Below are 24,059 nucleotides of genomic sequence, written 5' to 3'. Positions count from 1 at the left end.
TTTAGCAGCATGATTTATAATCCTTTGGGTATATGCCCAGTAATGGGATTGCTGGATCAAATGGTATTTCTAGTTCTAGATCCTTGAGGGATCGCCACACTGTCTTCCACAATGGTTGAACTAGTTTACAGTCCCACTGACAGTGTAAAAGCATTCCTGTTTCTCGACATCCTCTCCTATCTCTTTTTTTTTTTTGACTTATTGCATGAGCTAGAACTTCTACCACTATGTCGATAAGAGTGGTAAGAATATGCATCTTTTCCTTGTTCCCCATCTTAGAGAGAAAACGTTGGCTTTCACTGTTATGTTACCTGTAAGTTACTTATTTATGCTCTACCAAGTTGAGGACACTCCCCTCTTATTTTTTTTTTTTCCTGAGAGTTTTATCATGAATGAATGTTAAATTTTTAAAGTGCTTTCTCTGTATTAAATGATAAAATTATGGGGCTTTTTTTGTGTTTGCCTGGTTTTGGTATCAAGGTAATACTGGCTTTATTAAATAAAGTTTTCTTTATCTTTTACTTTTTCTTTTTAAAAATATTTTAAATTTTCTTAATCTTTTATGTTTTGAGAGAGATTATGTGGAATAAGTCTTTAAAGGTTTGGTAAAATTCTGTAATGAAACCATCTGCTCCTGGAGTTTCTGTTTTGAAAATTTTTAAATGTTGAATTCAATTTCTTTAATAATAACAGGGCTACTCAGATTATCTACTGTATGTTGTATGTGTTGTGGTAGTTTCTGTTTTTCAGGGAACTTATTGGTCCATTTCATCCATGTTTTCATGTAGAAAAATCTTTATATGTGTAAAATTTTTATATCTATATAAAAATCTATATGAAATCTATATATAAAATATCTACATAGGTACAGATTATAGATATATAGGTCTATAGATATAAAATATATAGATTAGATATAGATTATATAAAATTGTATAGATATAGATTTTATCTGTATAAAAATCTTTATATGTGTAGAAAAATTTATGTGTGTAGAGTTGTTCATTGTGATCCCTTCCTATCATACATTTTGTATGTTCAATGTGTATCCCTTACTATGCTTTTGATAGCTGTGGGTCTGTAATGATACCCAATTTCATTTCTGATATGGGTAATTTTTGTCTTCTCTCTTTTTTTGTCAGTCTTGTTAGAGAATTGTCAATTTTATTGATCTTTTCAATGTGCTTTGTTGCATTGATTTTTCTGTTTTCAATTTCAGCAATTTCTGCTCTTATTTACTTTGTCCTGCTTGCTTTATGTTTATTTTGCCTTTCTTTTTCTGAATTCTAGAGGTACAAGCATAGATTGTTGATTAAGGCTTTTTCTTTTTTCTAATGTGTGTATTTAGCACTATAAATTTCCCTCTCAGGCCGGGCGCGGTGGCTCAAGCCTGTAATCCCAGCACTTTGGGAGGCCAAGACGGGCGGATCACGAGGTCAGGAAATCGAGACCATCCTGGCTAACATGGTGAAACCCCGTCTCTACTAAAAATACAAAAAACTAGCTGGACGACGTGGCGGGCGCCTGTAGTCCCAGCTACTGGGGAGGCTGAAGCAGGAGAATGGCGTGAACCCGGGAGGCGGAGCTTGCAGTGAGCTGAGATCTGGCCACTGCACTCCAGCCTGGGCGGCAGAGTGAGACTCCGTCTCAAAAAAAAAAAAAAAAAAAATTTCCCTCTCAGTACTGCTTTATTTGTGTGTCAACATTTTGATATGTTGTATTTTCATTTAGTTTAATGTATTTTTTGTTTTCCCTTGAGACTTAACTTTCCCATGGATTATTTAAGTGTTTGCTGTTTAGTTTCCAAGTGTTTGGAGATTTTGCCTTTAACTTTCTGTTGTTGATTTCTAGTTTGATTCCATTGTTGTCAGAGAATACATTCTTTTTTATTTCAGTTATGTTTACTCTATTGAGGGGTTTATATCTCCGGATTGGTCTATCTTGTTTGATGTTTTGTGGGCACTTGAAAATAATGTGTATTCTGTTGTGTTTGAATGGAGTAGTCTGCTAAGGTCAACTAGATCCTGTTGGTTGATGATGTTGTTAAGTTCTATGTGTTTGTTGAATTATATCTAGTGTTTCTATCAATTGCTGAAAAAGGGGTGGTGAAATATCCAACTATAATTATGAATTTATTTCTCTTTTCAGTGCTACTTCACACGTTTAGTTTTTACTTCACAGATTTTGCAGCTCTATTGTTTAATGTATATAGGATTGCTTAGAATAGTTTAGGATTGCTATGTCTTCCTGATGGAATGACCCTTTTGTTATAATATAATTATCCTCTCTATTCTGATCATTTTCTTTACTCTGAAGTTGCTGTAAGTCTATTTTAATATCATCTAATGTAGAAAGCCACTTCCTGCTTTCATTTAATATTTCTGTGAGATATTATTTTCCATTGTTTCACTTTCAATCTGCCTATACTATTTGAAGTTAAAGTTTCTTCTAGACAGCATATGTTTGGTTCATGCTTTTTTAAATCCATTATTGGTGTAGACTACTTACTGTCATGTAATTATGGATATATTAGGGCTTAAGTCTACCTTGTATTTTACAGTTCAAAATTTTCCATTTGGTTCTTTTTTTATATCTTATATTTCTTTGTCCTTGGACTCTTTTTGCTGAGACTTTATATTTTTTCATTTTTCTATTATGTTTTTAATTATTTGTTGAAGCATTTGTATGATAGCTGCTTTAAAATGTGTCAGATAATTCTCAACATCTCTGTCATTTTGGTGTTTGCGAGTATTGATTGTGTTTTTGCATTCCATTTGAGATCTTGGTTTGACAAGTGATTTTTTAACTTGAAACCGAGATATTTTGGGTAGTATAAAACTCTGTGTCTCTGGATCATATTTAAATCTTCAGTTTTAGCTAGCTTGCTCTAATGCTATTCTGGCAAGAGAAATAGAGCTGCTACCTTATTACTGCCAGGTACAGGTAGAAATTGAATTTTCTGTTCTGCATCCATTGACATCTAAGGAAGGATATCCCTTGTGACTACTGGGCAAGGATGAGAGTTCTGGGTTCCCACTACACTTTTACTGATGCTTTCTTGTCTGAAAAGGATAGGAGTGCCTTATTACCACTGGGTGATGGTGAAAGCCCTGACTCTTCACTAGGCCTCCTCTATATCAACCTAGGGCAGAAGAGGATTGGCTGCTTGTTACTACCTGACGAGAGCAGGAGTTCATGTTACCTATGTGGTTTCGGTTTCCACCAGCATTGTAGGAGTTGAGAGAGAGGGTTTATTATATCCTGGTAAGGGTGGACATTTTAGGTCTCCATTCAGTCTTTGCAGGCATTGGTGGGAGTTGGGCCATAGCTTTTTCAGTGGTTTTTAACTGGAGTAGGGTGTTTATTTTCTAAGAGTTTTCTGTTTTGTGAGGCTACTCCTTTCTTCGTCTTTTGGCTAGAGAAAAGGCAGGGTTTTGTGGGGGCTTTTTGTCTGCCCCCGTTGTTGTTTCTGGTTACTAGCTTCTTCAGCTCCAAGTTTGGAATATATTAGGCAAAAAGAAACCCAGAGAACTCACCACCATGTAGTTCCTCAGGTTTCCACCTTTCAGGGTCTTGTGTTTATTTTCTATATAATGTTCAGGCATTTTAGTTGTACCTAGAAGAGAGTGAGTGTGAAAAGTTCATTGACTGCATCCCACTCAAGTTTAGTGCCTCTTTTATCTGCACCACTTTAGAATCAAACTCTTTGAAAGTATTCATCTATACTTATTTTCTCCAGTTCCACTCTTCATTCTCTCTTAAACCTATTCCAGTAAAATTTGTATCCCTATCACTCCTTCAAAACAATTCCTGTCAAGGTGTCATTTACAAGTAAATACTAAAAGCAAAAATATACATGTATATTTGAACTGTAAGATCTTTATTTTTTTAAATTTTTAGGTTTGGGGGTACATGTGAAGGTTTGTTACATAGGTAAAGTAGTGTCACAGGGTTGATTGTGCAGATTATTTCATTACCAGGTATTAAGCCTGTTACTCAACAGTTATCTTTTATGCTCCTCTCTCTTCTCCCACCCTCCACCTTCAAGTATACCCCAGTGTCTGCTGTTTCCTTTTTTGTGTTCATAAGTTCACATCATTTAGCTCCCACTTATAAGTGAGAACATGTGATACTTGGTTTGCAGCATTAGCTTGCTAAGCACCATCCATGTTCCCGCAAAAGGTGTGATCATGTTTTTTTTTTTTTTAATGGCTGCATAGTATTCCACAGCATACATGTATCATGGTGTATACGTATTTTCTTTGTCCAGTCCATCACTGATGAGTATTTAGGTTGATTCCATGTCTTTGCTATTGTGAGTAGTACTGCAATGAACATTCATCTGCATATCTTTATGGTAGAATGATTTATATTCCTCCAGGTATATATCCAGTAATGGGATTTCTCGATCAAATGATAGTTCTACAAACAATACTTATCAAAACTTGTGGTTGCAGCTAAAGTTGTATTAAGAGGGAAATCTATAGCCTTAAATACTATATTAAATGAATGAATTCTGGCAAGAAAAACAACAAAACAGCAATGAAGATAATGTTAATGCAAATTAGAAAATGTTATAAATTTTAATCATATTAAAATAAACTTATATGTAAAATAATCTAGTTATCAGAAAAGTATGGGACCAAAACATTCAAAAAGAAATAGAAAATCTGAATGGCCCTATGACCATTAAAAATGCCGGGTGTGGTGGCGGCGCCTGTAGTCCCAGCTACTCGGGAGGTTGAGGCAGGAGAATGGCGGGAACCCGGGAGGCAGAGCTTGCAGTGAGCCGAGGTTGTGCCACTGCACTCCAGCCTGGGCCACAGAGCCAGACTCCGTCTCAAAAAAAAAAAAAAAATTGTTGGTTTATTAGTTAAAAGTCTTCCTTCCCTCAGTACTCACCTGAGTTTGGACAGATGATAGATAATTCCAGGGTTACATAAGCTTTTTCAAAAAACGGGGAAAAAATAGCAATTCTCTTTTCATTTTCTGAGTCTTATGTACTACAATCTTGTTAACAAAACTAGCAAAGAGAGTAAGAATGAAATTTACAAGCTAGTCTCACTTAGGAAGATAGCAAAACAATCCCAAAATCTAGCAATGTATAAAACAGGTAACATGACCAAATTTGACTTATTCTAGAAATGCAAGGTTTAATTAATATTAGAAAATTGTCCAAAATATTTACACATTAATGAAATTATGTTACTACACATCATAGGCCTTTGCGTTATTGATTTAGCGTAGTCTTAGTTAAATCCGAGAATGCCAGGTGTCTGGAGAGCTTGTTGAATAACTAAAATTCAGTTTTGAGTGGAATACTGTGGACCACAGTAGATGGCACAATTAATTTGATTAAAGGGAATCAGATGGTCTCTCAGAGGTGGCAAAATGTGAGTTAAGTCTTGACGAATAATATTTTTATCAGCATGTTTGAAATTTCAAGTAGAAATAATGAGTGCTGAAGCATGGCTGTGGCATTTGGGAATGGTAAGTGATATAATTAGAGCATGGTAAGGTTATCAGGAAGTGGTGGGAGATGAAACTAGAGATTTGTGACAAATTGTGAAAGGCCTTGACTGCCTTGCTTCTTGCTAAACAGTGGAATTTATCAACCCACTGAGAGAAAGCCAGTTAAGATTTTTGAGCCTTCCATATATTTAGCTGCTTATATTTAATGTCTTATCTTTAAAAATAACACATATGATTTGTTATTTGCATGCTTTTGCATATATAACTTATTTGAAGTTAAGTGCTTCTACTGATTAACTTTTTGTTCACAAAAATATAGGGATCTGGATTTCTGACTGGACTACTTAATATAATGTATTACTTTCCGCTGTGTTATGTCCTAAACTTTTAAAACCACTCATGACTAACGTCTTTCACCAAACTGTTACCTAAGAACTTTCTAAGGAAGTATGTGACAAAGGCATGTTTCATTTCGTTTGCTCTGCCATTTTTAGCTGTATATGTGATAAAACATGTTTTAATACATCTCTTTTTAACTTTGATTTTATTGGAATTTTTGAATGAGTTGTTTGTTTTTAAGAAAAGTAATTGGAGTGAACTTTCTTTGATTCCCAGGTTTTCTTTTTTCCCCTTTTTTCTTTTTTTATTGCATTGGTAGATGCAAGGCCAAGAAATTTATTACTCTAAATTTGTGACTCAGAATTTTAAAACTAAATTAACTTCACAAATGCACTCACTTTTTTCTTAATGGATTCCTTCTTACCTCCAATGATACTTTTATTTGATTTTCTTGATTATGTAATTTGTTTGCTGTTTCTTTTATTTAAGGTGTGACTGCACAGAAAAGTTACAAAACAAATTTGACTTTTTGCGCTCACAGTTGAATGATATTTCATCATTTAAGAATATCTACAGATATGCCTTTGATTTTGCAAGGGTAGGTGCAGTTTTCTTGTTTTGTTGTTTTAATCGCTTTTCATCTTGAGACCACACTTAGGAAAACTTTTTCACTTGTATTTTAGGATAAAGATCAGAGAAGCCTTGATATTGATACTGCTAAATCTATGTTAGCTCTTCTGCTTGGGAGGACATGGCCACTGTTTTCAGTATTTTACCAGTACCTGGAGGTATGTATTTTTTTTTGAATTTTGAAAATATTATTTTAAAACTTAATCTGAAAGTTATACTTTTAATTGAGGAACAAGTAGATTTTTAATAGTATGCTTTAAAAAAACTCCTTGAGTAGAGAAAAAATTCTAAAATACGTACATAACAGTTATTTTTAGATGTTCATGTTTATTAATATATTTTGTACCTAAGATACTTTCAATCCTGCCCCCCTCCCTGCCCCAATAAAAGAAACCTCCAAGAAATATACTGTAGCACAGACATTTGTCATGCCAAGTTAGTTTCTCGGGGTTTTCATAAGAGAGAATTAATGCTAGCACGCAAATCTTAAGCTTCTAAATCTGATTTTCTTCTTTTGTTACACAGGGTCTTAAGCTGAAATGTACATAAGATAACCAATTTAGTAATACAACTTTCCTTTTCTACTTAGGCTCTATCTAAAGCAACAGAATAAAGCTATTCATATTTTATGTCCACAAATATGAGAATGACTATAATAGTATACTTAAATCTGCTGGTTACTAAAAAGATGTAAGCTAAAATGATGAAGTGTTCTTTTAGAAGGTTTATCATAGCACCTGCTATAGGCAGTGATTCTAAGAAGATGCTATTCTTTTTTTCCATTGCTTTCTTTGTCTAGTTTTTTTTTTTTTAATCTGTTTTGGTGTCTTTGTAATTTTAGGGTTATTGGTATAGTTCTCACCATATCTTGAATACAGATGCTTTTTCCTTTGGAAATAATTTCTCATAAAGCACAATGCTTATAGCAACTTCCCTTTTCCCAGAGTAGTAAAAGTTGTCATACAAAACAGTGATACCGGCCAGGCGTGGTGGCTCAAACCTGTAATCCCAGCACTTGGGGAGGCCAAGGTGGGCAGCTCACTTGAGGCCAGGAGTTGGAGACCAGCCTGGCCAACATGGTGAAAACCCCATCTCTACTGAAAATACAAAGAAAATTAGATAGATGTGGTGGTGTGCACCTGTAGTCCTGGCTACTCGGGAGGTTGAGGCACGAGAATTGCTTGAACCAGGGAGGTGGAGGTTGCAGTGAGCCGAGATTGCACCACTGTACTCCAGCCTGGGTGACAGAGTGAGACTCTGTCTCAAAAAAAAAAAAAAAAAAAAAAAAAAAGGAGAGCGAGAGAATGATATGAAAAGGTCTTACATGAATGAGTTTTATGCATGATTCAATCTTTAAGTCCTATAAATTATTTTTGATGGATGGTATCTATTTTCTTTCTATAGTAATTTTGGGCAAAAATAAATTTAACTGAATGTAAAAATATTCAGCTCTGTGGGGAGCTGAGAAGAACTAAATATTTTCAGACACTTGTTGTGCAGGTTGTTTGGCATACATTTTTTAAAATCTTTATAATATCATTTTGAATTAAATTCTATCCCCATTTAACAAATGAGGAAGTGGTTTCTATTAAGTAACTTTCCCAAAATCACTCAATTAAGTGGGAAGGATGGGATTTAAATCTAAGCCTATACTCTTTCAGTTGTCTCCAAAGATGCCAAACTCAAAATGTGGCAGTAAATCTTAAGCAAAGAAATGATTTACTAGGAAGCAGCACAAGATAACATACTGCATGTAGGAAATGTTATATATCTTGATCTGACTGGTGGTAATACAAGTATATACATATGTAAAAGTTAGTTTTATCCTTACTGTTAGTACTCAGTGCTCTTATTCCTCAAAAATGAAGAAAAAAGTAAAAAACAGATGATGTTAATATGTAAATGCCCATGAGGAATCTCTTAAAACGCAAATAATTTAAAAAAAAATAAATGTTTTAGGAAAAACCAAATGACAAAAAAAGTTATAACTTAGTTTACTAAATTGAGTAAATGATGTTTGCTTAAATATTTAAATCATTTTTTGCAGCAATCGAAGTATCGTGTTATGAACAAAGATCAATGGTACAATGTATTAGAATTCAGCAGAACAGTCCATGCTGATCTTAGTAACTATGATGAAGATGGTGCTTGTAAGTATAACATAACATGTTCCTTTGAAAATAAAATTTCCAAAAATATTAAATGAGAGTATGCATTTATGTAGTATTAGCATGGAGGTTTTAAATTTTGTGATAGTAACTTATTATTTAATCGTGTGGGGGATGTGGGAGAAGTAGAGCAAGAGCTTAGATTCAGCAGTATTATATAAAATCTATGCTGGTAAGTGAAATGTGTTCAGTTCCTCAGTAACCAAACATTTTAGCTAAATTTAAATTATAATTTTTGCATCCGGAAGCTAAAATTCAGCTTTGTTTCTGTCTTTCCTGGCATTTGCCTATGGAAGAGAAGTACAGTCATGATTTTTAAAATATAAAAGCAAAACAATCAGCCACAATAGAAAAAGCTTTAAAGAGTTGTTGTAATATTATGCTACCCATTAACAATATGGCAAATAATGTCAGTATAACTTCTCTCTGAAAACTGTAAATTGATTGTGAGTAAACTGATAGTGAAATAGTTATAATTTTTTAATCTCTCAAGTTAAAGTATCTGTCCATACTCCTCCATGGAAAGGCTAGAATGCCATAAAACCGGATTTTGAAATAATGATAAATTAATTAGATAAACCAAGTTAATTCTGTAGAATATAAATTATTTTCAGTTCCCACCACCATTTTGGTTGGTTGCATGTGTTTTCAGTGTTCAGAAGGGTTACAAGGAAAGGTACATTCCTATAAACTTAAACTGAAATTTACACTTTTTTTCTGTGACACTGAAAAAATAAAATAAGAAGGGATAACTTTATTTATTCCCACATATATTTTGTCCTCTCTCTACAAGATGGTATAAAATTTAGTATTATTTTAAAGAAATAATACCTAGCAGCAGTAACCTGGCAGTCCAAAGGCTGTATATGGCCTGTAGATGTGTATATTTATATATTTTGTATCAACATTTAAAACTAGGAGATTTTGTATTAAAATACAACTTTTAGATTTGTTTGAAAAATTTAAAAAGTTTGACAAAACTGTACCTTTATAGTACTCCTTTATAGGAGTCAGAGGCTAGAGCCGGGTATTAACTGTGTTGGACTTGCTTTTCAGTTTGATAGTTCATGGTATGCCAACACCTAGGCTGGGCTGTTTTTCAGTTGCCATTTATTATCATACTTGCTCTGCTGTTTTTCTTACAGTAGAGAAACATGTCTGTCAAAAACAATGGAAAAAGACCACCAGAGGAGTATGTGTTTTAAGAAGAATAGAGCAAGCGTATTTCTTTGTGGCAGTGATTTTTCCTACATTTAAACAAAATAAACACTGAGCTCATTTAAACTGCTTACCTGGCTTTGTCAGCAAATGAGTTTGGACCTCTCCTGCATTATAAAAATATCTTTTTTAGAATAGTACTTAGCTCATTAGTCAGATATTCATTAGGCACTTGCTTTGTGTTCAGCTTTGTACTACATCCTGTTATTGGAATAAAGAAAGTCTCTATTATGGTTGATCCCTCTTAACAAGCTTATACACTTCTTGGGGAGGCAACATAGAAATATTACCTTCATCACTTTTCAGATTGTTTCATAATTACATGCCAGAATGCTATGGACACTTAGAAAAAGGGAGAGATTTGTATTGAGTCAGTTATTCGAGGGTTCATGAAACACCTTGAGAAGGAAGTTGCTGTAGATACCGTTGTTCCTTGTGTATTTAAGGGCAAAAAAGAAAAAGCTAATAAGGAAGCACCATTAAATGGAATAAAGTGACTAGAAGTGGAACACCCAAAGAAGAGAAGGGTCAGTCCTCTGTCATTGCAGAGCTCGTGGGGAGTTTGTTTTATAATTGGAGAGATGAGTTCACTGAATTCTGACAAAAATTGTTTCTTTTTTTCTAGGGCCTGTTCTTCTTGATGAATTTGTTGAGTGGCAAAAAGTCCGTCAAACATCATAGCAAGAACTATTGTGAAGAAAATGCAAACCTTTTGATTCCCACGTGTATACAAGCTAATGTGATGAGGGGGAAAAAAAATCCAACGGGTGCATTTTCATTCATGTGAAAGACTTCTCATAGTACTTTTTTTTCCTTTTTTTAAAGGAGGTTTTTCTTGTTACATGTGATGGGCATTGAGCCACACCTCTTCTTAGACTGAATATTGAAGTTTTTGTTTTGAGTTATGTTTATAACATTTATTTCAGAACAATAAAGATTCAGATTTGTGACAAAGGCCTTAAAGTGAAGATGTCCCTTGAGTGTCAGAGTGGTATTTATTTTTGTAAATTTGAATTTTTGGATTTTTGAGGTTCCCATTCACCGTGAATTTATATAATTTTCAAGATTTTAAACAGTCTTAATATTTGGCAACGTAGTCTGCTGATGGTATGGCTCATTATAGTCATCTCTGCACAGTTTGGAAGACTGTTGGCCTTGACTTCTGGGATAATGATTTGCTGATGCAGCTAATAAACATTTCTAGGTATTGGAAAAATGCTCCTACTTTTAGCTCTGGGTTTCTATAAAAGCTGCCAAGGTCTTATGCAGATGTCTTATCTCAGAGAGTTTAGAATTGGAAAGATCATGTCCAGTTTTGTTTTCTAAAAAACTTGTATTATTAAGTTGTATAATCATTGTTATTGTTGGTAGTGGCATATTTATGATATTTTTAACTGTCATTATATAGGGAATTTTGTTTAAAGCACTTCTTTTTTTTTTTTTTTTTTTTGCCTTAAGAGGACGTTAGCTCTGATACGGATTTAGTTAAGATACACATAGGAAAAGAAGACAATAGAATAAGGAATCATGAGAGAACTCTGGGTGTAATTGTGCACAACTCAGTAGAGCCATTTACATTGGTAGTATTGCAGTATTGCTAATTATCACAGTTTTCTGCCTGTTGGTAATAAAGTGACTTGAGGAAAGGGAAGCCTTTCCTAATTCATATAAAAGGCACTTTTGTACTAGCAGCAGGCCTGTTGGTGCATTCCTTTTCAAACCAACCAGTATCCCAGTGATAGGAAAATTTTGTTCATATTCATAGACCAGTCACAACTTCAGTAATGTTTCTGGTGTCATTGTATGAGTAGAGAGAAGTAAGGAGATTATTTTTCCATAATAAGGGAGTGTTTCTGTTAGGATTTAAGGTCAAGATTGATTTTTCAGTGGTGAATTTGTTTAAAGAATGATTTCTCCATATTGATTACCTAAGGGGGGAATGACATTTTAAAGTGTTTCGTTTGCTTTTTAGTTAATGAGCTGGGAAAAAAATGATTGCCAATGTTTTACTTGCCTTCTTAATAAGATTACTTTGTACAGTAATCTTATTAAAACACCGATAATAGTGGGAGACAGTTTTCCTAAATGTCTTATAGAAAAGGATAATACAGAATGCTCCTCTTAAGTATTAGAATCACTGAGATATGAATTGAGCATACCAGTGGTGTTAGGATTTAATATTATGAATGATGTTTTAATATCAAATTTATTATAAGGAAAGCATTTACATTTGTGGACCTTTGAATTTATAATTTAATTGACTCTTCAAGGTACATCTGAACTGAAGAATATATCCATTTTTGTTAAATTCCAAAACATATAAGCAAAATCTTATAAATTGTCACATTTGTAACCTGAGCTAATGGTAATATCGGGTTTTCATCTTCAGTATTTGAGTAAAATAGGGAACACTTAAAGCTTATAGATGAAATGTTTTTTAAAAAGTATATATATGAAAGCACAGGCATCCTTGGTATAGGCAGGTGATTGATACCAGGACCCTTGTGTATACCCAGATCTGCGCATCCTCAAGTCCTGCAGTCATTCCTTTGGAACCTGCCTGTATGAAAAGTCAGCCTTCCCTGTGTGGGTACTGTTGCATCCCGGGAATACTGTATTTTCAATCCAAGTTTGGTTTTAAAAATTCTGCGTATAAGCAGACCCACACAGTTCAAACTCATGCTGTTCAAGGGTCAACAGTATTTACTTTGCTTACTTATCCAAAGATACCTTTAAGACTTTTTGAGTCTGAAAATGAAATTTACTTTCTTTTTTCTTTTTTCACTTAAAGTCAAACGTCCTATCCGACCCTAGCCATATGGAGTCCAGTACCACTGTGGCCATGCTTGTTTTACTCTGTTGCTCCATCTATTTATCTTATCTTATCTTAAAGTTACAACATTTGCCTGCTTTGAAGGCAAATTTACTCTGCCTGATTCTCTTGTCTTTCCTTTGTTAGTTTTGAATAGCTTTTAATTTACTGGGAAATTTATGATCAAAATGCTAAGTGATACAAACAAAGAATACAATATTAAGCACCCTGCAGTATAAAAAAGTCTTAACCGTTGTTAGACTTTTTTTTTGACTAGTTAGCTTTAAGTGCCTTCCCACGAATCCTGTTGTAAAATTTTCAGAACCACTTCCTTTGTACAGGATGAAATACTGTATGGTGCTTTATAACATGGAGTTGAGTTGTTTCTATAAGAATATTATACAAATGTAATACTACTGGAAGAAAGTAGAGCCAGATGTTGATTTGGAAAGTTTGCACCCCCCCCCCCGCCCCCCCACTCCTCGGGGCCAATAATTCTTAATAAGATGTGATGTGAATACCTCTAGGAAATTGCCAGGGATTCAGGTGACAGTGTGTGATGAAAATGGTGTGTTGTGTGCTGGTCTGACTGCATTACCATGTTTGTCTTCTCTTGTCTATGATTTCTTATTTCTTAAATGCTGCTGATAAAATTCTTGATATAATACATTTTTGACAGTAGTAGCATTTTTATGTATAATGTATAGGTTTTGTTTGTTTTTACTCAGAAGCACTCTAGATTAGTGTTTCTTGAACTGCAATTTGAGAGCCTTCTTTGGGAATGTTAGATTGAGGAGTATTTCTCTTAAATACAAATGCCTTTTCATCTAGCAAACCAAAAATGTATCTTAACATTGAATGCCATCACTCGGGGTCAGGGTGGAAACATTTCACTTTGAAGCATTTCTTCAACAAAACGTGTCCTGTCTGCCAGCTTGCTAATGTGAAATTATGAAAGAATTTATTGAAGTATATGTTCAGTTTGAGGAGTAATTGGTAAGAATGCCAGGTGTTGTTGTTCTGCCCTCTTAAAGAAGTGTACTTAAAACTGTTGTGATAATAATTCATCTCTGATAAAACTTTGTTCTGGGCTTCAAGGCTCCTACAGCTTAATGTTTTAAATGTCTAAGGCATCAAATAAATTGAGGGCATTTTAATAAAAAAAAAGGAAAACTAAATGCCTTTCTTCGTTAAAGCAAAAGGCCAAAAAAAAAAAAAAAAACCCAAAAGTCTTACTCCTAAGGAATTCTTACCTCTAAGGAGGAATCCTTCCCTCTTGAGGAAATACCACTTTTTGATTGACATTAGAAATCATCACAAGGAAACATTTCAAAGAAAGGATCATTTTCTTTTCAGGAGAAAGAGGAATAACAATTTCATTAACTCTTCCTCAAAAGGAAAGGCTAGTCTGAATTAGTATTCTGGATTGTATCCTTTTTTTACTATAGTTTTATTACTTTAGGAATATTTGGTAAGAACCAGGTAAACCTATTGTTTAAGATTTGTTCTTTTTTGTTAATAGACCTATGGTTAGTGCGGTGAAAGCTCAAAAAGCAGTCTAACTTTTATGATAAACTTAGAGACTGTGGAAAGATGAATTTCTGCCCCAAACCTTGGATAAGTGGTCAATAATTTAATTGTAGAGATTTTTCTAGTGAACTTTTACTTCACTGGAGCAAATCTTTAGATCTTTTAAAGCACAGTTTATTTACCTTTTTACAAACAGCAGTCTTAAAACTGATGGATCATGCATTTGCTGTGTCCACCTTATAATCTTTTACATTCTATTAGTACAAATAGTGTTTCCTTGGCTCCTTTTCCTGACCAGTTGTTATTAGTGTGACCATTTTCTTTTTAGGATTGATGAGACATGTTGCTATGTATGCTATGTCATGTATTAGAACCTTCTATAATATGGCTCATTTTTACATGGTTTCTGATTTACCATGTGTGAAATATTCCTTAAAATACATCAAGTAATACTATAGTGAGGTTAGACTTTAACATAAGTATTGAATCTTGTTTTATAATGCCAATTTTATTGAAGCTTTGTTGTATTTATTTTATGGATCTATGGTCCATAAATGGGAGTTAGTAGCAAACATTTTGTTAAAAATGTCTTAGCTTTCCCCCAAATTATATCATTTTGTAGAAGTTTAATCCTTCTGTGGTTTTTCTGGCTTTCTGAGCTTTAAAGTGTTAATGAATTCATACTTCATGGGTTCGGTTTTAAGTATTAGATTACAATTGTGGATTTTAAAAAGGTAATAAATACTTGAAGTGAATATATATAGATAGCCAGATTTTCCCAAAACTGGACTGTGTGTGTTTTATGTAGAATTGAGTATTAGCCATAATTAACTTTTTTTTTTTTTTTTTGGCGACAGGGTCTTACTCTGTCACCCAGGATGGAGTGCAGTGGTGGAGTCTCGGCTCACTGCAGCCTCCACCTTCCGGGTTGAAGAGATTCTCGTGCCTCACCCTCCCAAGTAGCTGGGATTACATGCCTGCCACCGTGCCCAACTAAGTTTTGTATTTTTTTGTTTGTTTGTTTTCGTAAAGACGGGATTTTACCATGTTGGCCAGACTGGTCCCAAACTCCTGCCCTGAAGTGATCCCACCCCGCTCAGGCTCCCAAAGTGCTGGGATTACAGGTGTAAGCCACCATTCCTGGCAAATAATTAACTTTTTCACGTAGAAAATAGATCACAGATAAAAGCTCCTCACGTATTTTGAAGGTCAAAAGAAAATTTGCTGTTGCTAACAATTGCCTTTGAACCATGAAAGAGGATAAACTAACTTTATTTGAGCAACTTGTCATTTGAGACTTTAACTTAACCAAACTTAGCAGAATTGAGTATTGACTTAAATGACGTTAGTTTATATAGATACTTTACTATTCTGTCATGCAAATAAAATGGCTTAGAGCAAGTTCATACCCAGCTACTTTTATCTGCAAATGTAGAAATCTTACCTTTTTGAAATTTACATTATTCCCTGAAACTATGCATATTGAGAGAGCGTTTATAAAAGTATTATCTGAGAAACCTGAATTTCATTTTCTTTTTGTGACATTCCTGTTAATGTCACTTTTAAACAAGACATTTAACCTATGTCATCTTCAGTTTCTTCTGTAAAATGGTGATGATAATGATACCTACCAATATTGTTATGAAGTTCAAATAGGGCCCTTTCCACAGCACTTAGCTGTTAAATGAATACATCTTGGTACTTGAACAAGTGGTTAGTTATGATAGTTTATTTTTTTCTAACAAATTTATCTTATAAAAAGAAATAGCCAGGATTTCCTATGTTATCCTGTGATTTTTTATAATCAAAATTATTAATATTCTCCTTAGACTAAATCATTAATTGAACAAACCTCAAGCATCCACTATATGCCAAGAAGTATTCTAGGCCTGAATATATTGCAGGGCACGAAACAAGACAGTTATTTCTGGACCTTATGGGATTTTTATTTTAATTGGTTAGTGAAATAGTTTATCATTTGGTGACAAGGTTATGTGGGGAAAGTAAGTTGAGGAAGGGGCCCAGAGAGTGTGTGAGGATAGGATTACTGTTTAGTAGACTGTACACTGACATGTGACATTGAGCAGAGACCTGAGAAAGTGAATGGTTGTGCAGTGTGGACATCTGGGAGGAGAGCATTCCAGGCAGAAGGAATATTACATGCTAAGGCCCTTAGCTGGTACAGAGTGTAAAGAAACAGCAAAGAGATCAGTATGACTGTAGTGAACAAGAATAGCGTTTTAGGAAGAACTGGAAAATGAACTGAGAGAGATTGGAAGTAATAATCCTGCCTGATTGTAGGTAATTATATAGGGCATTATAGCCCTTTCTCAAGAGTTGGACTTTACTGAGTGAGCTAGCAAGCAGTTAGGATTCAGATCAAAGCAAGGATGGAAGCAGGTAGTAGTAGGAGGATAAAATATGGTAAATCCAGGTGACAAATGGTACAATTTGAGACTAAGAGTAATGGAAATAATAAGTGGTCAGATTCTGAATGTATTTTGGCGGAACCACAATAAGTGGTCAGATTCTGAATGTATTTGGTGGAATGTATTTTGGTGGTGGCACCAAAAGGATATGCTGATAGAATGTATGTGGGGTATGAAAAAAAGAATGATCAAGGTTTTTGGCTTGAAGAATGAAGTGGGCATTAATAAGATGGGGAAGATTCAGAGGAGCAGGCTTAAAGAGGTAGATTGAGAGTTTACTTTTGGATGTGTTATGGTAGACTTGTCTATCAGATGTCCAAAGGAAAATGTAGAGTGGGCAGTTGGATATTTGAACCTGGAAAAGTAGAGGTCTTGGCTGGAGATAAATATATTTGGAAGTCATCAGTGTGTAATCTTATTTTAAGGCAGGACATGGATGAAACCACTTAGAGAATAAATGTAGCCAGAGGATAGAACTTAATTGAAGACATCTGATCAATGAAATTCAAGGCCAACTTTTGTGATTTTTCAAATAGAAATAAAATGTTAACATTTTCTACCACACGTATACAAACCATTACTTTCTATAGTGTTATAGAAGCACTAAGATTTAAAAAGCAAGATTGATAATAGTTACCAAATATGTAAGTAAATGGCAAATTAAATTGAGGAGGGAGTGTCACTTCATTTTTGGAATGAAGCTTTTTGTTTTGAAATAATACAGTTTTTTATATTAAGAATAACATCTGGAGTGCTAGTTTCTTTTTCTCATTGTTGGAAATTGCTATTCCAATTCAATTTGACAGTTTTAGCACTAGAGGGCAGGCTTGCTTCTAGATTGTGAAGAGTTCTAAATGACTTAATATAGCCAGACAGCACAGGTTGAACATCCTTAACTCAAAAATCTGAAATTCAAAATGCTCCAAAATCCAAAACTTTTTGAGTGTTGACATGATGCCACAAGTGGAAAATTCCATACCTGACCTCATGTGAGGGGTCACAGTCAAAATGCAGGTGCACAACAGTTTACTCTGTTCCCAAGAGAAAAATAAAATTAGCTTCAGGCTATGTGTAAAAAGTGTATATGAAACATAAATAAAATTCATGTTTAGACTTGGGTCCCATCCGCAAGATATCTCATTATGAATATGCAAATATTCAAAGATTGAAAAAAAAAAAGTCTAAAACACTTCTGGTCCCAAGCATTTTGGATAAGGGATATTCAACCTACACCTACATTCATTCTCAATTAATGAATGCAGTTGTTTCTTATGTGACAGGTTTGCCATCTACAATGTTTTTTTCTAGTGCTGGGAAAGCATAAAATAAGGCTAATTGATTTTAGTACATCTAGGACTGGCAGTTGATACTAATATACATTTGAATGTAAAGTCCAAGGAAATTCAAGTTTAGCTTACTGTAATTATACTCAGATTTGATATAGAGGGCCTTCCACCACATATATGAATATTAGAGTCAGTCAGAAGAAATCCTGGACATGAAAACATTTTTTTCAGGAAATAATTATGTGGCTGGGTATTATTATATGAGTGGGGCTACAAAGATGAATAAAATATAGTCCCTGCCTAAATAAGCTTTGTCGTAGCATCTTACAGCACTTAATATCTTGTGCTGTATCTGTTTAAATGTCTTTTTCCCTTCAATAATAGAAATCCTGACTCACTTATTTTTGGTGCCTCCAAGTGCCCATCACACAATTCAGTTTATAGTGTTTGAACATATGAATAATAAGAGATATAAAAAGAAAACAGGGTCAGGGAATTGGGGCCTTTGAAAAAACCTGTTTTCACATTTTTACCCTTAGAGAGAGGCTTTTCCTGTTAACATATCTAAAGATTATGGAGACAATTCTAACCTCCTGTCTTTGCTCCCACTTCTTCTAGCAGGCTTTACCCCCATTCCTCAAGAGCGGTTATTGGCAGCCATAGAGAGTGGGAGGTCAGGCCTTTTTTATAGTCATTGGAGTAAACAGGAGAGACAGATGTGGAAATTGGGAGGTTCTCTCTATCTGGCTTACGTCAGTTTGAGAAGTTTGATGTTAAATGGAACCTTCTGGAATGAGGTCCTTCTTTTTCCCACTTTTCACCTGGAAATTTTTCCATACATGGCCCTCTTGCTCCCCTGATCCTTTTAGGGTGCCTGTTTCTACGTGCTAGTTCTTTCATTTCCTTGTCTGTAACATGAGGATGAAATGAAATACATGCAGTAAATATTAGTTACTCTTTGCTATCTGGAAAAATATCAATTGAACCTCATAGGATGGACTTGTGTTCAGTAAGTGTTATTATATATAGTAGAGTCAAATGGAAAAATTGACCCACTAAGATACATTTTTTTTCATTGATACATAATAGATGTATTTATTTGGGGGGTACATGTGATAATATGGTATATTCATATAATTAAAATTCATTGATACGTAATAGATGTATTTATTTGGGGGTACATGTGATAGTATGATATATTCATAATTAAAATTCATTGATACATAATAGATGTATTTGGGGGGTACATGTGATAGTATGGTATATTCATATAATTAAATGAAGATAATTGGGATATCCATCACCTTAAATATTTATATTTTCTTTACACTAGGAACATTCAAATTCTCTTTAGCTATTTTGAAATGTACAATAGGTTAGTGTTAATAGATCAGTCATCCTACTGATATATCGAACAGCAGGTCTTCTGTCTACATAGACATATTTAGAAATGCAAATCTCTTAGGAAATTAATCTCTAATGTCAGTGATGCACACTGATTTGTATTGCTTGCTTTCTTTGTAGGCGATATAGTGAAATGGTTCCTTAAATGGATGCTAAATATGATTAAATAATCGATTTACAGTGTAGTTGGCACTAAGTAATAAATGCTCAGTAACATAGCTACCATAGCTGTCTTTAAAAGTGGATTGGTTTGACTTCATAGGAAGGACATTATTTTTTAAAAAGATAAATATTAAAAAACAAAAAGCCAAAATACTATAATGTCTTACTACATTGATTCTCTTAAATCAGTGTTTTTTTTTTTAAATTAAGTAGCAGGACCCTACTCCAAAATAAGTTTTACCTAGAAGCACAGTATTTAAGACAGAAAGCTAAAATACTCTGGTTAAGTGGGAAGCACCATGTCTTCCCCACTGCTGGTATTATTTCTGAAAAACCTCAAAGGAACCCCTTTGTCTCTGAATAGCATGTTTCGAAAACCACTGCTTGCACATTTGCACCTTGACATATGAAATATGTGAACAAAGTAATAGAGTGAGAAAACTGAAATTCTATTTAGGAATTTCTATTTTATTCTCTCTATAAAAAGCCAAGAAGTGGTTGGTGTTTGGAATAACATGAAAAATATTCCAAGTATCTTTGGAAATACTTACACTAGAACTATAAGGTTTATGATAATTCTGTCTTAGATTCATTACCTTGAGCTGGTCTAAGAAAGGGTGATATGTAAGAACTACCAAGAGAGACTTGGAGTAGATATAAGGATGAAGGAATGAATGAATATCCATGGGCCAAGGCTTTGCTAAGCCTTCTTATTACACAGGATAACAGAGTATAGTTGCTAGTTTATACCTTTGAAGATTATGATCCTTAAAAAGGAAACAACTCTGTGAACAGAGACCATGTTATTCATAGGTGTTCCTCACTTGTTTCCACCACATAATAAGGTGTTTATTGAATAAATGTTTATTTAATGAATGAAAAAATGTATGTCTCTCTTTGCTCCTAGACCATACGTTACTTAAAAGACATGGACCATATTTTACTTATCTTTCATGGCCTGCAAATTGAATTTGCTTACTGAATTAATGAATGAATTCAGTACATTTGTACTGAATTCAATTGTACACATATGTCTGTAAAAACATTTACATATCCACATGCCCATTAGATTAAGATTCTTGAGGGCAGAAACCATGTCTTAGCTCTCAGCATGGTGCCTGACTCATAGTAGGTTGTGAAAAACGTTTGCAGAACTGAATAAAACTTAGGTTTAAGTAGTACTGGAGCAGTCTCATAACCAGGCACAGTGTTTTCTAAATAGACACTAAAATTATTTCATAATTAAAGACAGAGATCTCACTAGGCATTTTCTGAGTTAGTGCCAGTTGAATAATATGAGCAACAAGCTATAGGAGTTCAGAGGAGAATGAGTTCTGTGGACTAAAATAGTCAAAGTGGATTTTCAGAGCAGATGAGACATGATGAAGGCAGGAGCTACTTTGGTGTTTTAAGAACATTGATTAGGCAGCAGGAAAATCTGAGTACAGGGAGACTAGTAAGGAAGGCTGGAAAGAGCCCTGGATTTGGAGTTCAGAGATCTGTGTTCAGAGTCCTTTGCTTCTTAGTGACTATGTGACCTTGAGAAGATAACTTGAACTCCCTTTTCCTCTTCGGTGAGGTAGAGGTAAGATTGATGTGCATATTGATATGTACTTAAAAGTGTTTGTAAAATGCTAAGTAAAACTAAATGCTATGCTTTGAGTATAGTGGATTCCAAATATTTGTTTAATGACAGAATAAATGATATTGACTAATTAAAATAATGGAGCCACTGGAATGTCACCTCCTGCATCTGCCAGTAAACCTTTTAACACGGGGGGCGGTGGGGGGGGGGGAAGTAAATATGTGAAACCACCGAATCTCATGATCCGAAGAAAAACTTTTTGAAACTCCCATGAGACTCCAAAGTTATGTCAGAGGTGAATAAGTCATGAACTTTTCATGCTGATATCATTTCTAAGGTTGCTGCCTTGTTGAAAGAAGCAAACCACAAGATAAACCATGCAGAAAATCTTTTTTTAAAAAAGCTTCCTGAAGGATGGATGGTTTGTTTGTTCTAATTACTTGTCACTTTACTTACTAATGAGTCATTTTTTTTCCTTGACCAGTAATTTGTTTTAAATTTGGTCATAAGATGGTATGTTGACTAGTCCAATGTTACAAAATAATTGGAAAAAATATGACAGACAACTGAATAAGGGAAATCTGGTTCTTGAACTTCGAATGTATGAATTGGTGATGGTAAGCTTAGTCTTTATGATGTAAGAATTGGATTTATTGGAACTTCTTTATGTCCAGAAGTTGCAGCACCTTTCTTTGTCTCTGGAATGCCCAAGGTCTTTACTGCATCCTGTAGACATTGAGGGTTTCACCCCGTATTCTGGGTCTGATTATTTTTAAAGAAACATGCTTTCCTTCTTACCCATTAGGGAGATGCTACTAACCTTGTATATACTTTTATTAGAGTGCTGATAATACCATATTACAGTAGCATACTTACATATCTGTTTTCTTAACTGTGAGCTCCTTGAGAGCAGGGACTGTGTGTTTTTGCTTTTATTTCACCAGTACTCAGAACTATCCACAGTATAGAAAAGCACTCAATAAATGGAACAAATGAAAGTGAATAGATAAATAAATGATTTCGCTTGTATAAGATGTCTAGTAATCTTTTGTGTATTTTTTTTTAAATTCACTGTATGGCACACATTCTAGTACATCCCGATTTATAATGTTGACCTACTATTAAAGGAATTAAACAAATGTAAGCCAAGACAGGAAATGCATATTGAAACAACTGTGACATTTTTGCCTTCCAGATTGGCACAGATTTTAAAAATTTGATAATGCCCATGTTCAATGACCCAAGGAGACAGAAATTGTTATATTTTGCTGGAGGAAATATAAATTGGCATAGCCTTTTCTGGAAGTCATTTAGGAAGATATATCCAAAAGCCTTAATAAGTTTCGTATTTTCTCACCCAGCAATTCTATGCTTATCATCTTAAAGAATAAATTTAAAAACTTGTAAAAGATTTTTACCGTAACGTATTTGATAGAAAAAAGGAAATAACATAAATGTTTAAGTGTAGAAAATGTATTGAATAAATTATAGCATATTTATACAATAGAGTACTAGGCCATCTTGAAAAATCCACACTATATTTTCAAAGGGAGAAAAAGACTGGCTTTAAAGCAGCATATAGATAGGCACAATAGGATGTTTTAAAACTATGTTTTAAAAATGTATATGTATAGAGAAAAGCCTGAAAGGCTGTGTACCAAAATATGAAAAATGATAATTTCTTGGTAATAGAATTACCAGGAGTTTTTAGTTTATTTCACTCTATATTCAATAATATGAGTATGTATTACTTTTTTAATACAAAAAGTCAATAAAGGTTCTATAAAGAATACATACTTTCTCCTTTGCTGATTATATACATCCTCCAATGAAAGAAGAGGAATCTGCCTTAAAATGTGAATTTTTGTCTGGCCCCAGTGTGGCACACCATTTTCCCTCCCTGTTTTTCCCCTGTTGTCCTTTGTAACTCATAGGATACAGTGGAGGCCTATACAGAAGTAACTGATTCATTCATTCAGGAAATATTTGTTGAGGACCTACAATAGTTTAGGAACTTGGGATATGAGATAAGTGTTGAATTCTTAAAGGCTAACTGTATTGTGGACTTCATTTTTAAAACTGGAAATGCAATAAAGAGTATCTAGTCTAACCTCTCTTTGGAGACAGGGAAAATGGATCCCAAGGAGGCTGCCTAAGATTGGATGTATAATAAATGGCACATCCTAGACTTGAATTCAGAAATATTTCTGGTTGTGTGCTCTTTCTGGTCACTTGAGCCTCTCATTTTGTAAAACTATCTGCACAAATACAGATTCTTAAAGTCAGAAGAAATCTTGTCCTTGATGCTTCTATCTGTTCTACAATAACTTTAATAGTCCTAATTTGCTTCACTTTGTCTCATAGACTGTGTTGTTAACTAAAGCATCATACCTGTGAATTTTCTATATTAATCATTGTTAAACTATTTCTCCCTCTTTTCTTTGTTTTTAACCACATAAAACTGGACAAAGCCACTTAAAACCTTTCCTCCCATTTACATCAATGTGGTCCTCTTTCCAAGATGGAGGGCCCATTTAGCCAGTCAGTAATCCATGTACCTTGTATATTATGCACAAAAGTTACGTATCATTTAGATTTTTGTCAACTGCTGAAATACAAATACATTATAATCACAGCACAGCACTACACTGCCTTCAATTTCCCAAATGAGCTATTCCTTTACATTCTACTTTCTCTGCCTTGTAAGTCCTTACCTGGCTCTTTCACTCATCCTCCAAAATTCCTAATCCTAGCATAGATATCACCTCTTCTCGGAAGGATTTTCTTACCCACACCTACTCCCTAACATCCTCTCTTACCTCCTATAGTGTCATCAGGCATATTGCATTGTATTATTCTGCACTCCTTAAAACCAGAGACTTCATGTTTTATCTTCCTGATAGGTCTATACGTGAGTCTGGTACCCATCACAGGCACTTCAACATCTCTGTTGATAAAATGAAGAAATGGATGGAATGAACAAATTTCCTTACCACGTTAAAAAATAAAGGTTACAGCTGGGTG

General features: G+C 34.3%; 1 protein-coding gene across 4 annotated transcripts in view; it reads left to right on the top strand.

Annotated features, from left to right (window-relative positions):
- DCUN1D5 (defective in cullin neddylation 1 domain containing 5) overlaps positions 1-10,798 on the top strand; it is a 30,668-nt gene extending 19,870 nt beyond the window's left edge. For 2 of the 4 annotated variants that reach the window (XM_026452125.2, XM_026452120.2), the window contains exons 4-7: positions 6,301-6,409; positions 6,495-6,599; positions 8,489-8,591; positions 10,453-10,798. In XM_026452125.2, coding sequence (XP_026307910.1) covers positions 6,301-6,409; positions 6,495-6,599; positions 8,489-8,591; positions 10,453-10,508 — 373 coding nt within the window. In that variant the 3' untranslated portion in view covers positions 10,509-10,798. The remainder of the gene's footprint in view (positions 1-6,300; positions 6,410-6,494; positions 6,600-8,488; positions 8,592-10,452) is intronic. The other 2 variants (XM_023208135.2, XM_026452115.1) reach the window with 1 other exon arrangement.
- The last annotated feature ends 13,261 nt before the right edge of the window (positions 10,799-24,059 follow it).

This window comes from Piliocolobus tephrosceles, chromosome 13 (genome assembly GCF_002776525.5).
Source record: "Piliocolobus tephrosceles isolate RC106 chromosome 13, ASM277652v3, whole genome shotgun sequence".
NCBI lineage: Eukaryota > Metazoa > Chordata > Mammalia > Primates > Cercopithecidae > Piliocolobus > Piliocolobus tephrosceles.
The sequence above is the reverse complement of the archived record's forward strand: the minus strand, read 5'-3'. Positions and strand labels throughout refer to the sequence as shown.